The sequence below is a fragment of the Leopardus geoffroyi genome, chromosome C2 (assembly GCF_018350155.1).
Source record: "Leopardus geoffroyi isolate Oge1 chromosome C2, O.geoffroyi_Oge1_pat1.0, whole genome shotgun sequence".
NCBI classification, from domain to species: Eukaryota; Metazoa; Chordata; class Mammalia; order Carnivora; family Felidae; genus Leopardus; species Leopardus geoffroyi.
Genome location: NC_059333.1, coordinates 113,070,384 through 113,088,266, shown reverse-complemented (window position 1 = coordinate 113,088,266; position 17,883 = coordinate 113,070,384). Strand labels below are relative to the sequence as shown.

At 39.5% G+C, this 17,883-nt stretch overlaps 1 protein-coding gene across 2 annotated transcripts in view; it reads right to left on the bottom strand.

Moving 5' to 3' along the window:
* IGSF10 (immunoglobulin superfamily member 10) overlaps positions 1-15,853 on the bottom strand; it is a 75,801-nt gene extending 59,948 nt beyond the window's left edge. Inside the window, exons 1-3 of one of the 2 annotated variants that reach the window (XM_045503238.1) lie at positions 15,110-15,853; positions 13,331-13,525; positions 9,284-9,413 (exon numbers count right to left, since the gene is read on the bottom strand). In XM_045503238.1, the coding sequence (XP_045359194.1) occupies positions 9,284-9,413; positions 13,331-13,524 (324 nt within the window). In that variant the 5' untranslated portion in view covers position 13,525; positions 15,110-15,853. Of the gene's footprint in view, positions 1-9,283; positions 9,414-13,330; positions 13,526-15,109 lie in introns of those variants that run through there. The other variant, XM_045503239.1, reaches the window with a different exon arrangement.
* Positions 15,854-17,883: the final 2,030 nt, after the last annotated feature.

Genomic DNA, 17,883 nt, shown 5'->3' with positions numbered 1-17,883 from the left:
CTTAAAAGGGTAATTACTTCAATGGGGGTCTTTATTTGACCTATTTGATTTTGGTTGATTTGAGTCTTGGGGACCATGGCCCCGAAGTGCACTCTAAACCTTGGAAATTATCCTGCTTATAGTTATAATCTCCTGGTATATTACATCCTCTTAATTTAAATTCATTTATATGCAAGGGAGAGAAAGCAGTGGAGTAGGAAGAGCCTAGGCTCACCTCATTACACAAATAAAACTAGATGACTATCCAATCACCCTAAAAACCCCAGAAATCCATGTGAAGACCAGCAGAACAAACTCCATCAGTGAAGGTAGAGAAGAGGCCACATCAAAGGAGGCAGGAAGTATGGAGATACAGTTTGGGAGAGAAATGTATTTGTGGCTCCTGCTGTGGAAAGGGAGCTGCAGTTGCAGAGAAGAGCAAAAGACAGACAAACACACAGGGGAATGCATGAGGGAAATGAATCCCCATAGCAATTGGCTTAGAAAGTGAGAGGGCATGAATTTCATGTGTTCTTGCAACCACTGGGGCTGGAAGAGCTTGGAGAGTATGGAGTGCTCTGGAAGAGCTTAGAGGGCATTGGGGCTGCACTTGGCAAGAAGGCAGGGCAAACAGCCCACAGATATACACCATAGAAACAGCAATCTAAAGAGTGCCTAGGACACATAGTGAGGAAATTAGTTGCCCATCTTGGAGCATGTCCCAGAGGTGCAGTGTTCACACAGAGACTCCTCCAGAGACAAAGGAACTGGCATGTACCATTCCTCACCCCCCACCCCGCTCCACTCAGCATAAGGACAGAGCCACCCGTGGGAGCCTATGTAGTGCCCACACTCACTATCTAACTTGCTTACATCAAGCTCTAATCCCCTGTGCTCCAGAAGAACTGCCTTTCCCAGTAAAGCCTGCCTCAGTCCCAGTGCAGTGGCTCCCTCTCCCAAAAGACCAGCCCAAGCTCTGGCCAAAATCATGGCTCCTGATCTGGGAGTTTTCTTTAGCTTTGGTTCTGGTGGTGGTATCAACAGACCTCATTTTACAAACAAATCAGAGCATAGTTAAAACACACCACATTCAGGATAGGGACCAAACACTGCCAACAACAAAGAGAGCCTCTGCAGACAACTGGCCTGAAGAATAAAGCAGCCAGGCCACAATAGCAAATTTCATGCAGCACACATTAGAGACACTTGCACAAGTCTCAGGCCTTTGGAACAGGGGGCACTATACTGCAGGGCACTACAGGAATTCTTCTTCATAAAGCCATTACCCTCAAGAACAGGAGATGTAGCTGACTTTCCTAATATACAGAAACAGGTACAAACACTTAGACACAATGAGAAGACAGAGGAATTTGTCCCAAATGAAAGAACAGGACAAGGCTACTGCCAGAGATCTAAGCCAAACAGATATAAGTAACATGCCTAATAGAGAATTTAAAGCAATGATCCTAAGGATTCCCGCTGGACTGGAGAAAAAAGTGGAGGATATCAGTGAAACCATGAACCCAGAGATAAGGAGTGACAGCACAGATTAAGGGCTCAATAAAATGAGAAACATGCTTGATGCAATGAACAGCACGCTGGAAGAAGCAGAGGAACAAATTAACGGCCTAGAAGACAGTAATGGAAAGTAATCAAGCTAAACAAAAGAGAGAAACAAGATTTATGCAAAATGAGAATAGACTTGGGGGAACTCAGTGACTACATAAAATCTATTAACATTCATATTACAGGAGTGCCAGAAGAAGGAGAGAGAGAAAAGGGGGCAGACAATTTGTTTGAAGAAATAATAGCTGAAAACTTCCCTAATCTAGGAAAGGAAACAGATACCCAGATCCAGGAAGCACAGGGAACCCCCAATAAAATCAACAAAAGCAGATCCATATTAAGATGTATTGCAATTAAAATGGCAAAATATAATGATAAAAAAAATTAAAGCAGCAAGACAAAAGAAGACAGTTACATACAAAGGATCCCTCCCATAAAATGATTAGAGGATTTTTCATCAGAAAATTTCCATGCCAGAAAGGAATGTCATGATATATTATTCAAAGTGCTGATGAATGGGAAAAACACACAGCTAAGAATACTCTGTCCAGCAAAGCTATCATTCAGAATGGAAGGAGAGATAAAAAGTTTCCCCAACAAAAACTAAAGGAAACTTTAGTCATGAACTAAACTAGCCCTGAAAGAAATATTAAAGGGACTCTCTCAGTGTTAAGAAAAGACCAAAGGTGACAGTATGAAGGTGGGAAACACAAAAGCAGTAAAAATGATTATTTATATATAAAAAAACACATGACACATGAAAAAACTCACAAAATAAAAGGATATAAAATATGATACCATATATATAAAATGTGGGGAGGAGTAAAGAATGTCAAACTTAAATGACCATCAGCTTAATATAGAATGATATATGCAGAAGATCTTATATACAAACTTAATGGTAACCGGAAATAAAAAAAAAAAAACACTAATAATTATGCTAAGAATCAAGAGACGTCCAAAAATATCACTAAAGAAAACAAGGAAACCATGAAAAAGACAAGAAAGGATCAGAGAAAATCTTCCAAAACAGCCACAAAATAAGTAATAAGATGGCAAAAATATATATCAATAATTACTCTGAATGTAAATGGACTAAATGCTCCAGTCAAAAGACAAAGTGTGACAGAATGGATATAAAAACAAGACCCATCTATATACTGCCTACACGAGACTCATTTTGGACCTGCAGATACCTGCAGATTGAAAGTGAGGGGATGGAGAAACATTTTTCATGCAAAAGGATGTCAAAAGAAAGCCAGAGTAGCAATACTTATATCAGACAAACTAGATTTTAAAACAAATACTTTCAAAAGAGATGAAGAAGGATACTATATAATAATAAAGGGAACAACCCAACAAGAAGATATAACAATTGTAAATATTTATGCACCCAACATGAAAGCACCCAATACATCAAATAGTTAATAACAAAGGAATCTATAATGATACAGTAATTATTGAGGACTTTAACACCCTTCTTACATGAGTGGACAGATCTAAGGAAACAATGCTTTGAATTACATACTGGAACAGATAGATTTAACAGATATATTCAGAACGTTCCATCTTAAAACAGCAGAATACACATTCTTTTCAAGTATACATGGAACATTCTCCAGAACAGAACATATATTAGGCCACAAAAGGACCTCAACAAATACAAAAAGAATTAAGTCATACCATGCATCTTTTGTGACCACAATGCTATGGAAGTAGAAGTCAACCACAAGAAAAAATCTGGAAAGAGCATAAGACGTGGAGGTTAAATAACATACTACTGAACAATGAATGCGTTAACCGGGAAATCAAAGAATAAAAAGATACAGGGAAACAAATGAAAAAAAAACAGTCTAAAACCCTTGGGATGCAGCCAACACATTTCTGAGATGCAAGTTTACAGCAATACAGGCAACACTCAAGAAGAAAAATCTCAAAAACCTAACATTACACCTAAAGGAGCTAGAAAAAGAACAAAAAACAAAACTGGACACCAACAGAAGAAAGGTAGTAATTAAGATTAGAGCAGAAATAAATGATATAGGAACTAAAAAAAACAATAGAACAGATACAATTAAACCAGGAGCTGGTTCTTTGAAAAAAAAAAAATCAGTAAAATTGATAAACCTCTAGCCGGACTTATCAAAAAGAGAAAAGGACCCAAATAGATACAATCACAAATGAGAGAGGAAAAAATAACAACACCATAGAGATACAAACGTAAAAGAATATTACAAAAAACTGTATGTCAACAAATTGGACAACCTAGAAGAAATCGATAAATTCCTAGAAACATAGAACCAGACAACCTAAAGGAAATGAGTTCCTAGCAACAAAGAATCTACCAAAAATTGAACCAAGACAACAAAGAACACTTGAACAGAAATAAAAGACATCCAAATTGGTAAGGCAATTTTTATTATTTGCAGATGACATAGTACTGTGTATAGAAAACCAGAGAGACTCCACCATAGAACTGCTAGAACTGATAAACAAATTCAGTAAAGCTGCAAGATACAAAATCAGTATATATAAATCTGTTGCCTTTCTATAAACCTGCAATGAAGCAGAAGAGAAATTAAGAAAACAATCCCTTTACAATTGTACCCAAAACAGTAAGATAGCTAGACATAAACCTAACAGAAGAAATCAAAGACCTGAACTCTGAAAACAATAAAACACTAATGAAAACATGGAAGGGGACACAAAAAAGTGCAAAGACATTCCGTGCTTGTGGTTTGAAAGAACAAATGTTAGAATGACCATATTGCCCAAAGCAATCTACACATTTTATGCAATCCTTATGAAAATACTAACAGCTTTTTTTCTTTCTTTTTTTTTTTTTTTACAGAACTAGAACAAACAATCATAAAATTTGAATGGAACCACAAAAGACCTCAAATAGCCAAAGCCATCTTGAAAAAGCAAAGCAAAGCTGGAAGCATCACAATTCTGGAATTCAAGAAAGTTGTAGCAATAAAAACAGTATGGTACTGGCAAAAAAACAGCCACATCGATCAATGGAAAAGAATAGGAAATAAGCCCATAATTATATAGTCAAATAATTTTCAACAAAGCAGTAAAGAATATCCAATGGGAAAAGGATAATCTCCTCAACAAATGGTATGGGAAAACTGGATGACCATGTGCAAAAAAATGAAACTGGACCACTTTCTTATACCATATACAAAAATAATTCAAAATAGATTAAAGACCTAAGTGGGAGACCTGAAACCATAAAAATTCTAGTAGAGAGCACAGCAATAATTTCTCTGACATCAACCATAGCAACTTTTTTTGTAGATAGGTCCTCTGAAGGGAAACAAAAGCAAAAATGAACTATTGGGACTACATCAAAATAAAAAATTCTGCACAGCGAAACAAACAACAAAATTAAAAGGCAACTTATGGCATGGGAGAAGATATTTCCAAGTGATATATCCCATAAAAGGTTAGTACCAAAATATATATAGGACTTATAAAACTCAACACCCAAAAACCAAATAATCCAATTAAAACACGGGCAGAAGACAGGAACAGACACTTCTCTAAAATATGCAGATGATCAGCAGATACATGAAAAGATGCTCAACATCATTTATCATTAGGGTACTGTAAATCAAAACTAACATGAGCTATCACCTCACACTCATCAGAATGGCTAAAATCAACAACACAAGAAACAACAGGTATTGGCGAGGATGTGGAGAAAAAGTAACCCTCTTGCACTGTTGGTGGGAATGCAAAGTGATGCAGCCACTCTGGGAAACAGTATGGAGGTTACTCAAAAAGTTAAAAATAGAACTACCTTACAATCCAGCAATTGCCCTACTGGATATTAACCCAAAGAATACAAAAACATTAATTCAAACAAACACATGCACCCTCATGTTTATAGCAGCCTTATTTACAACAGCTAAGATATGAAGGCAACCCAAGTATCCAGTGATTGATGAATGAAGAAAGAAGATGTGGTATATGTATAAAACATAATATTACTGCATCATAAAAAAGAATGAAATCTTGCCATTTGCAACAACATGGATGGAGCTAGAGAGTATAATGCTAAGTGGTATAAGTCAGCTAAAGACAAATACCATATGATTTCACTCATGTGTGGAATTTAAGAAACAAAACAAACAATCAAAGGGAAGAAAAAAAGAGAGGCAAACTAAACAACTATACAGAACAAATTCATAGTTACCAGAGGAGAGGTGGGTGGGGGGGATAGGTGAAATTCGTAATGGGGATTAAGGAGTGCACTCGCCTTAATGAGCACCAGATGATTAAAACAAAAACCTAAAAAAAATCTTAAATGCATGTAAACTGCTAACTGACAAGCAAATGATCTCCTTAAGACTGGAACATCAGAAAAGGAGCAAAGGGGATAACTAACTTAAAAATTGCAAACCTCAAGTTATAACATGTGAATATCACAGAGGTTAAGCAAAAAACATTCTGACCCATGAATACAACACACACACACACACACACACACACACACACACACACACACACACAGCTGTGAGAAGTGTGGAGTGGTAGCTGTGAGTTGTCCTAGTGCCTCAAATTCTGATCACATCTCTAGTTAAACTGTGAGCATGATCAAAAGAGGGTGGGATTGTTAAAAAGAAAACCACAGGTCTGAAATGGTGTCACTTGGGCCAGACCAAGTCATAGAACTGAAGCTTAATACCTAACTTAATTACAGTTTAAAGAAATGTAATCTAAACTGGGGTCAGTCAAGAATTTTCTGATCAGGATCAATGAGGTAATCTGTGCAATAAGACCCTCTGTCCTTCCCCATTAGGGAAGGTGATCTTGCCTGCTAATCCTTTTTTATTTTGCTAGCAACTTTCTCGTCCCACTCTTCCTCCTCAGCCTTCCATTTTGTACAAGTACTCAGAGCTCCCCTCTACTTGCTAGATGAGAGGCTGTCCAATTCACAAATCATTTAATAAAGCCAATTGGATCTTCATATTTACTGCAATGAATATTTTTAATACCTAGAAATGAATTTGACCAAAGAGGCATCATGTAATATGTATACTTTGAATGCTGTAAGACATTGATGAAAAAATTGAAGACAACACAAATGAATGGAAATGTATACCATGCTCCCAGACTGCAAGAATCAGTATTGTTAAGAGGTCTATAGTACTCAAAGCAATCTACAGATTCACTGAGGTCCCTATCAAAACACCAATGCATTTTCCAAAGAACTAGAAAAAATAATCCTAAAATTTGTATGGAACCACAAAAGACCCTGAATAACCAAAGCAATTTTTTTTAATTTTTAAAAATTTTTTAAGATGTTTTTATTTATTTTTGAGACACAGAGAGAAAGAGCATGAGCAGGGGAGGGGCAGAGAGAGAGGGAGACACCGAATCAGAAGCAAGCTTCAGGCTCTGAACTGTCAGCACAGAGCCTGATGCGGGGCTCAAACTCACAGACTATGAGTTCATGACCTGAGCTGAAGTTGGACGCTTAACCGACTGAGCCACCCACGTGCCCCCCAAAGCAATTTTGAGGAGGAAGAAAGTTGATTTCACTCCTGGATTTCAAGCTATACTACAAAGCTATAGTAATCAAACAGTATGGTGCTGACTTCACACATCAGTGAAGCAAATAGGCAGTCTAGAAATAAACCCCCACTTGTATTGTCAATCAATCTTCAACAAATAAGGAGAGAATATATAATGGAAAAATACTGTCTCTTCAATAAATGGCATTGGGAAAATTGGACAACTACTTGCAAAGAATGAAACTGGACCACCTTCCCATACCACACACAAAAATAAACTCAAAATGGATTAAAGACTTTAATGTAAACCTGGACACCATGAAACTCCTAGAAGAAAACATCATAAGCTCTTTGACATTAGTCCTAGCAATTTATTTTTTGACTTGTCTCCTCAGGCAAGGGGAACAAAATAAAAAAAAAAATAATGAGACTACATCAAACAACAAAACTTTTACACAGTGAAATAAACCATGAATAATATGAAAAGGCAACCTATGGAAAGGGAGAGGATATTTACAAATGACATAATCAATAAGGGGTTAATATCCAAAATATATAAAGAAGAACTCATACAACGCAACACACAAACAATCCAATTAAAAAATGGGCAGAGGATCTGAATAGACATTTTTCCAAAGAAGATATACAGATGAAAAGATACACTACATCACTAGCCACCAAGGAAATGCAAATCAAAATCACGATGAGATACCATCTAGTACCTGTCAGAATGGCTACATCAAAAAGACAAGAAATAACAAGTGTGAGTGAAGATGTTAGAGAATAGGGAACTCTTGTGCACTGTTGGTGGGAATACAAAAAGGAACTGTGGAAAGTAGTATGAAAATTATTCAAGAAATTAAAAATAGAATTACCATACAATTCAGCAATTTCACTTCTGTGTATTCATCTGAACAAAATACCTTAATTAGAAAAGATACATGCACCCCAATGTTTACTGCAGCATTATTTACAAAGGCCAAGATGTGCAAGGTACCTAAGTGTCCGTCAATAGATGAATGGATAAAGGGGATGTGTATGTAGACTCACACACACACAAAATATTACTTGGTCATAAAAAAGAATAAAAGCTTGCCATTTGCAATAACATGGACGGGAATAAAGGGTATTATGCTAAGTGAAAGAAGTCAGAAAAAGGAAAACACCATCAAGTTTCACTTATCTGTGGATTCCCAAAAACAAAACAGATACAAACTCATAGATAAAGAGAACAATCTGGTGGTTGCCAGAGGGGACAGGGATCGGGGGTAGGCAAAATAGGGTAAAAAGATTGAAAGTTATAAGCTTGCAGCTAGCTATAAAATAAACAAGTCATGGGGAATGTGAGGTACAGCATAGGGAATATAGTTAACAATACCGTAACAACTTTGTATCATGACAGATGGTAGCTAGCTTTGTCATAGTAATCACTTCCTAATGTGATTAATATTGAGGAACTCTTGCTGCATACCTGAAACTAATACTGTGTATCAAATATACATCGATAAAAAATCTATCAAAGAAAAAATAAATCAGAAATGGTTGTACTATTCCTGAACAGGTTTTTTAAAATATATTTTAAAAAGTTAATAGTCATCTTGAATGGTGACATAGCCTCTCAAAAGCTTTAAGTCCTACTTATATAGCAGACATACTGATCTTTACACATGCATTTCCCCGTAATCCCCCTTTTCTTATCCCTATATTTGTTTTATCTTTACTTTCTTACTTACTGGAATAATAATTCTTATAATATTTGATGCATTCTGAGAAGTCCCCATTAACTACTCAAAATTTTTTGAACAAGACAAGGTACAAATAAGTAAATAAAAATTTTTAAACTATATTGATGTGTAGAAAGCTAACTTCTAAGACAGCAATTATTTTTACGAACCACATTCAATTCCCAGATGAACATGACTAGAAGTTGCCTTTCTGGATTAAATTTTAAAGGTGTAGTGATAATCCCTGGGTACTGTTGTTTTTTTGTTTTTTTTTTCCTGTTAGCCTGAGGTCTGAGAAAACTTGCCTCAGAATTTTGTTATTCTAATTTCCACATACCATTTCATTTAAAGAGAAATCAGTCTTGGACATCTTCCTTTGATATGTCCTTCTAACTCACAGAATGATGATTTTTGGATTCCACTGGAATGGTCAGCTCTCAAGGGTACATCCCACTTCATTAACCTGCACCTCCCCCTCACTGGTCTTACCTGCAAGGCCTGCAGATCCAAGAAGGTCTTAGCAGGGATTGTATGGATGCCATTACTGTGCAGGAGTAGCAATTCCAATTTGTTCAGGCCAGAAAAATCCGTTTCTGTCAACCTAACCAAGCTGTTGTACCTGAAATAAAAATGTCAGGTATAAGCTAGGCTGGTCAACTGAAGTTCAAATGTCAAAGCAAAAGCGCGCATGCATGCACATCCACACACAAAACCCGCTACCTCCCTTTTTATAGCCTGTGCTCTAAGGAGACAGTCATATGCTTGAAATATTATTGAAATTCACCAGATACCACAGACGGTCTATCCTCTACCTGGGCCCGGCAGCCGTGGTTACACTCTCCACACCACATCTCTTCTCATTTTCAAACTTTCATGCATATGCTGTTCCTTCAGGTTGGAATGCCCTTGACTCCACCCCTCTCTATTTGTGACTACTGTTAAGACCCAGACCATTGTTTTATGTGTCCCCCTCACTTTCCCACATAGAATTTATTATTATAAAGTAGTAGTTAAGAAACCTGAGCTCTGAAGCCAAATAGTTTGGCTATGATTAGGAACTCAGGCATTTGGTAGTGGTGCAACCCTGGGTAAAATTAATAACCTTTCTGTGTCTCACTTTCTTCATCTATAAAGTACACATAATATATGCTACTCAAAAGGTGTCATGAGGTTTAAGTGAATGAATACATGAAGAGTCCTTAGCTCAATGCCAGGAGATAGTAAGGATACAAGCTGAACTCATTGCTCTTACCAGAGCCCTAGAGCTGGCTAAAAATAAGAGAGTTACCATCTACACTGACTTGAAATATGCCTTCTTAGTCCTACATACCCACACCACCATTTGAGCAGAAAGAGGATATCTCACCTCCGAAAATATGCCCATCAAATATGAAACCCACATAACCCGCATGCTCGAGGCTGTATACCGACCCAAGGGAATGGCAGTGGTCGAATGCAAGGATCATCAAAAAGGAGATTCAGAAATAATACAGGGCAACCAAGCAGCCAGCCAGCAAGAGCCTCTTCTACAGGGGGCCCGCATATCCCGCCCTCTGCCTCTACCACACTCCAAATATACAGAAAAGGATAAACCCAGGGCAAATGAAAAGGGATTTTCCCTAGACAACAGTTGATGGTATTTGTTAGATGAAATCTTGGTCATTCCTCAAAATCTTCAATGCAAGCTATTTAAGGCCCTTCATGACTCCTCTCATTTAGGACAGATGCCTTACAAACTGTCATTTTCTGAACATTCCAAGGTAAAGGATTTTCCCAGGTGGTTCAACAATTAACTTCCTCTTGCCCCACCTGCATATAGAACAACCCTGAAGGCATCCATTGGACTTAATCCAACAATACGGAGGCATGGATCCTACCATGGGGAAGGCTGGCAGATGGATTTTACTCAGATGCCACCCTGCAGAGGATACAAATACCTCTTCATGTTTGTTGACACTTTCACAGCGTAGAGTCATACCCCACACAGACTGAAAGAGCAACTGAGGTAGTCAACAAACTTCTACATGAAATCATCCCCTCATTTGGCCTCTGAAAGTCACCTCTTTGTGGCCACCATAGTTCAATCTGTCTCCAAAGAACTGGGTATGAAATACCACCTCCACTGTGAAGGCCAGAGCCTTCTGGGAAGGTGGAAAGGGCTAACCAATACCTAAAAGGTACTATTAAAAAGCTCACACAAGAAACATTACTAAACTGGAAAGAAGCCTTGCCATTGCTCTTCTCTGTAGTCATATAGGCCCAAGGAGGCCCTGGGTTTAAGTCCTTTCTAGGTCCCCTATTGGCCACCCTTCCTACCTACAGACTTCTTGGTAGATCCAAAGACTCTAGGGATACAAACTCATATTATGTCTCCATATGCAAAGTTCAACGGGCTTTAAAGGAATATGCCCTAACAGTTTCCACTACCAAACAAGAATCACCTCCTCTATATGAACTGTGATCAGGTTCTAATGAAAGTCTGGAAGATGGCTCCCTAAATCCTAGCTAGAATCTACTTGGAAAGGGCCTTTCTGGGCTCTTTTGTCTTTCCCTACAACCATCATGGTACCAGGAATCCCTAGCTAGACCCATCACTCCAGAGTCAAACCATGGCATCAGCCCCTGGCCAACATCATGGATGCCTACTCCTGTGAACCTCTTCTAAAAGATGCTTTTCAAAAAGATTACTCATGGCACATAAGTCTTCTGTCTTTTTCTGTGTCATCCCATTAGGAACAGGGCCTGCCATAGCCATCTTTTCCTTTTTACAACTTAGTTGTCTTTTCTCCCCACTATGGAATCATTTCTCCTACAAACCCTTTACTTTCTTCTCCACCTTCAAAATTTCCATACCGAGGGAGCATCTTTCTTCTTGGATGATCTGTCCACAACTGTTTATAATTACACCCTTACTCCCTTTATGCCCCTTGTTCCAGAGACTCCCTAGGGACTCTTTGGGTCACAACTAATCAATATATTGGTATCTTTGTTCCTCCAGGTTACAGGCCATCAATTTCCAAATGGTCCTCAACCAAAGATATCAACCTTTAGACACCTACAAACTCTTTCCTTTTCAGAAGTCCCTTGGACAACCACCACCAGTCACCACCGCCTTCTTTTGTCGATAGCCAGCAAGTAATGATGGACCCCCAAAATCTTTGCAATATGCTCCGTAACAGTCTGAAGAAGCCATAGCAGTCATTGCCCCAATTTCCAATGAATTGGGATCCAATCACTTGGGGGCCGGGGAGTGGGGGGAGTGTTAGGCATTAGGCATGAGGGAGGAGGGATAAAGCAGATGCTGGCCACACCCTTGGAGCCACCCTGGAGGGTTAACAGCCACACCTTCAGGGACACCTCTAGAGGCTAACAAAACAGAAAAGGCCAATCCACAAAGCTGGCTCAAAAGCCACAAGGGGGCTTACAAGACCTGAACATGCACAAAAAAGATGCAATTTGCCCTTAAGGTCACAGCAAAAGCTGATTAAAAACTCATACAACATATAAATAAATATAACAGAATGCATCATGGGTAGGCACATGCACAGAAGCCAAAACATTATATAACCACCAGCTGCCAATCAAAAATGTCAATCAAAATCCAAATTTACATGTGCAGAAAACAGGCTTAAAAGGATGCAGTTAGAGCTCCTAGGGCCATTGGCTCACTTGCTGGGCAGTGGCCCAATTTCACTCTTCAAAGTGTACTATACTCATCTACTCAATAAACTCTCTCTCTCCATTCTGGTCTCTGACCTCTAATTCTTTGGTGCATCTGGGACAAGAACTGAGTGACCTGATAACAGCTATCATACTAGTGACCATTCCCAGGGTACTTTGTATGCTCTATTACAGCTCTTATTGAATTATACTCAGGTGCATCTGTCTTCTCCCTGTAACTATAGCTTCTAGAAGTGAATAATAGGTCTTGTTCATTGTTGTGTCCCTGGCATCATCCATTGTGATTGGCACATAGTAGGAGCTCACTATTGTCAAATAAATGATGTTACATCTGACTACATATGCACTCCCCTCTCCCCCCCCCCCACACACAGTTTTTCATAAACCTCTAAAATAGAGTTACCTTTTAGCTGATTTAATTAGACTTACATTTTAAAAAGCTTTTTAAACAGTTTCAGTTTGTATGAAAAGGAGTCCAAGGGCCTTACAAAAAGATCTATCCAACTTTTCATATGTATCCTTTATATACATTATTTCCTTCTGATAGATGTCAACTCTAAAAGTTAACAAGCTATTTGCCAGCAAAAATGTGGTCAGAATGAAGTGTTTCTATAATCATGGGCCTCCCATTCTACTAAGAGTGATTTCAGGTTCCTCCAAGTCAAAGTTTACCATAAAAATTTTTCCTATTGCCCCTAACAAACTTAAGATCTTCCTGTGCTTATTTCAGAAGAGAAGTAGTATTAAAATTTTTTGGTTAATCTCCTCCAATCACAAAGTTTGTTTCAGGATTTGATTCAAAGCATGAACGTCATCTCTCCTAGAGAAGGGAACAGGACAAGGACCCCCACACACCCTAAATTGATACGCTCCACGTTGGGTGGGATGCTGTCTGGGATGGAGGTCAGGTACCGAAACGTGCAGTGCACCTCTGTAGGCACATAACAGGCGCAGCGGCGAGGGCAGGCCTTGCCTCCGGGGCTGGCTGCCAGGCAGAGCACAGAGAACGAGACCAGCAAGTAGGTGATTCCTTTGCCTTTCACCTTCATCCTGAAAATAAACAAAATCACACCTCAGAGTTGTAAGTATGGTTTGAGCAAAGTTCCAGTACAACCACACACAGTAAATCTGGTAATCTGAGAGAGCTTTCTGAAGAGCTGTAAGCGGCCAATTTCATTCCCAACTTGCATGGTAAAACTCACTCTTTACAAAGCCATAGTGTCTGCTGGCCTCACATGGAGCTTTGTGATCAAGTGGGGTATTTATTGTTGTGAAAATTCCTTCACAACTTCTCACTTCTTAATGAAAAGCAGCAATCCCTATTATTTAGAGATTCAATAGAGAGAGAAAATAAGAGACCATAATGAAAGTATTATGACAACTGAAATACAGACTGCTTAGTTTCCAGTTTATACATTAGTTTTTTTTAGACCAGCTTTTAAAAAACTGATTAGAAAACTAATCTGTGTGCGTCACAGTAAGTTTGGAAGCTGTAAATAATAGAAAGTAAAATTACTCATATTTCCACCACCCAGATATAATCATTAACATTTTGCTATATTCCTTCTGGGCTTTTATATGTTGTGTATGCTTCTGTGTGTGTGTACATATGTGTATATGTGTGAATATATGATCAAACTAAATTTTCTAACACATTTTATTCCCTGCATGTATAAGGTCTGTTTTTTGCTTTCTTAAATCTTCTTCAAAAACAATCTTAAGAGCTGTAATAATCCACTGGATGGGTGAATAAATCTCTAACATGTCCTCTAGTCCTTGCCAAAAAAGACACATTGCACACTTCCCTGCCATATAATGAGCGTGACCACAGTAACTTCCCAGAGCAGAGGACTTGAGCCTTGCACCTGCACTGGAATGGGCCACACTGACCCCTGGAAGGCATGATGCTGCTTTCTTCTGCTTTGCCAAGAACATCCCTGTGTACCTTTCCTTGGTTGTTCCTCCCCCTCCTTCCCCTTCTCCCCTTCCTCCTCCCCCCTTCTCTGTCTGCCATGGGAGTAGGGAAAGCATTATCAGGGAAAAAAATATCCTTGGCTTGTTGGAAAAATGACATGTATTACTCACACGTGGGGCGAGCTCAGGGCTCCAAACCTAATTTTTTACTGAAATTCCTATTATGCAAGAGCTGCAATAAAATTTTCATTGTGCTTTTCTAAGAAAAGTGACCTTCATAATTTATAAATCTCAGCATTCCTTGGGATAGAATGGTTTCTTTTGGATTATACCCGCAACCATCCTTTAGCTATAAACAATGCTAAAAAACAGACTGCTTATCTTCATGTGGATAAAGATAATGCAATTATTAGAATTTAGCCCAAAGCAAAATTTAATATAGGATTAATCACATGACTGCTTTTGTCATTAGAACCATCTGATTACAAACATTTTAAGTAAACAAATGATTGGAGACAGCATTTCCACCTTATCATTCGTTACTCAAAGAAACAAATGGAAGGGAATTCTGTTGTTCAGCTAGAAAACAGAAGTCCTGGATAATACCCACATGAGAGCGATTTAAAAGAATCACAACTCTAAAAGGATAAGTGCATAGTGGATTCCCAAAAACTTAAACCTGAAAATGTATGTAACCAAACAGATTGAAATTAACAATACCTGAGCTCTTCTTTTCCTGGTTCTGAGTCCTCTCCTGACCCAGGCAGAGACAGAAGATCTTACCAGGAAATGAAGTGTATCCAAAACTGAGTGAGGAAAAGTTCTCTGCTCCCAAAGTGAGCAAACAGCTCAGTCTTTGCGGCTTGCAGCTCAGTGATGATACTCCGGAGACAGACCTGGAGGGTTTCCACGGCTTCAGCGTACTGTAACCCGTGCCCACGTTAACCCAAAAGAAGCGTTTCCTGTAGTACAATTTTTACAGAAACAAAAGACAAAGTGGAAGCTTTGCAATTTCCTTTCTCCTCCCTCAACAGTGTGCTTTAAAGACTCTCTAAAGTTGTCATTTAAATGTAATTATTATCACTCCATTTTGCCTCCAGGTCCCAGGAGTTTCTCCTCTGTTTTTGGACGAATCTGTCATAGATGCTCACAATACGGGTCGCCACCAACTGAGTTAATCTTTGCTCTGTGTCTTTTGCCTGGCACCAGTCATGAAAGAGGTGACTTTCTCCTTCTTGCCTTAATCGCCCCTTGCTCTCCGGTGCGTCGTGCCCAGGCGCTCGCCCGAGCTGCTTCCTGCAGCGGGACACGCCGCGTTCCCACGCCAAGCCCCTGGTCGCGCGGGCGTCCCGCCCGTCCCCTTCCAGGAAGGGACTGGAGGAGCCGCTCACCTCTTTGCCCAGATGACCAATGGGCTCACGCCGCCAGCTATGTCCCAAGCTCAGCCGCCGGGTGGGGCCTCGGGACCTCCCAGAGCCTTGGAGGGAAGGCGGGGCGGGGGATCAGGGTGACGTTGACTTCTGTGTTTGGGGACTCCGCCGGGCCTTTGCGGCACACGGAAGATAAACGACCACCACGCTCCTCTTTATTTCTCAGGGAGCGCGGGACGCCTTTTCCTTCTGTCTCGTTTCCTCCTTGATTTCGAATTCCCGGGCACAGGGGAGTTGGTGGGCAGGATAGTTTCGGCGGACCGCTTTCACCTGTTGACAGGCGGGCCTTTGGGTTTCAGACTTTGCCGAGTTACCACGGGCTGTTCTCCGATCTCTGCTTCGTGAGGAAAACCTGTGATAACCTGCAGTTTGAATTTCCTGTTCGGCCCAATTGGAGAAACCTGTCTTGTGAAAAGGATTATCAGAGAACTGGATTTCAGTTCGATGCAATTGTTTGATTTGTATTTGTTTGGATTGTGTTCCCCTCTGTCATCTCCACCCCCATCCCCACTGTCCAGGAATTGCCCCTAGCAACTGAGACCTTGTTTAATAGCTCTTGCACTTGTAAACAGGGCTCTCAACATTTCGACTCATAAACACTGAATTAATATAGCCAAAATGACCATGTTTCATTCCCTCTAGTTACACTGTATTTAAGCTTTTGATGGGAATTTGAAATTAATACCTTAGAGCAGTGGATATCAGGGACAAACAACATCATTGTCACACCGGGGACCTTGTTAAAAATATGAATTCTCGGGCTCCATCCCAGAATCACTGAGTCAGAAACTGCAAGGATGGGACCTAGGAATCCGTGTGTTAACAAGCCTTCCATATGATTCCCATATAGCTAAATTTGAGAATTGCTAGTTTAGGGAAATAACTTCTTATAATGACAACAGCTTACATTTGAGGGTTTACTCGGTTTACTCTGTGACAAGAACTATTATAAGCATTTTACAAATACCAACTCATTTAAACCTCAGGCCACCACCAAGAAAAAAAAAAAAAACCTAACAGGAAAGTATTCATGTTTTTTCCATTTTCAGGTACACAAAGAAAAGTGACTTATTCCAGGTCACTGCAGCTCTTAGAGAAAGTAAAGTAGACTCAGACCCAGGCAGTCTGGCACTATAGCCTCAGCATTTAACCACAGAGCCAGGGTTGTCTCACTTAGCCAAACACTGGGAATGTCCCATATCCAATGGCCAAGCATTCAAATGATTTATAGTTAGTAATAAGTTGGTTACTGAGGTACAATTATAGAAGCAGGGACTCAGAAGTAACTCTAGAAGTGTGTGTGATATGAACATAGTCTTTAGCTCCTTAGAGCTGACATGGTTAAGTTAAAAAAATTCATATCTGATGTCCAAACTTGGATGATTACTTTGGAAATATGGCATACTTGTGGATTCTTGCACTCGACAGTTTTTCTTCTACAACTCCTTGACAACCGACCTCATGGTGATAGTCAATTCCTACTCAAAATCTGGAGTCTCAGATCCCCACTAAGATGAACCACAGGAGGGGCACCCGGATGGCTCAGTTGGTTGAGCATCCGACTTTGGTCAGGTCATGATCTCACCATTCATGGGTTCAAGCCCCATATTCGGCCCTGTGCTGACAGCTCAGAGCCTGGAGTCTGCTTTGGATTCTATGCCTCCCACTCTCTCTGCCCCTCCCCTGCTCGCGCTCTCTCTCTCAAAAATAAACATTAAAAAACATTAAAAAGAAGATGAACCACAGGAGGAGGACTGTGGCATATTATATTCCTTATTTTCCCAGGGTGGTAACCCCGAGGTCATTTTTTTTTTTTTTTTTTTTTTGCTGTAGTTACCGTTTAATAATGTTTTTTTTTTTTAAGACTTTTTATGAGGGGGATTCCTACATCTGCTTTATTTCTACAAATGTTTTATATGCGTGTATAGTGCTCAAATATTCTCAAGAGGTGGATTCTAAAATTATTCCCATTTTTCGGATGAAATTTCTGAGGATAAGGGATGTTAAATGATTCAGAGCCAGAACACAATACTGAATTAACTTTTAACTATAAGGCCCCTGCCC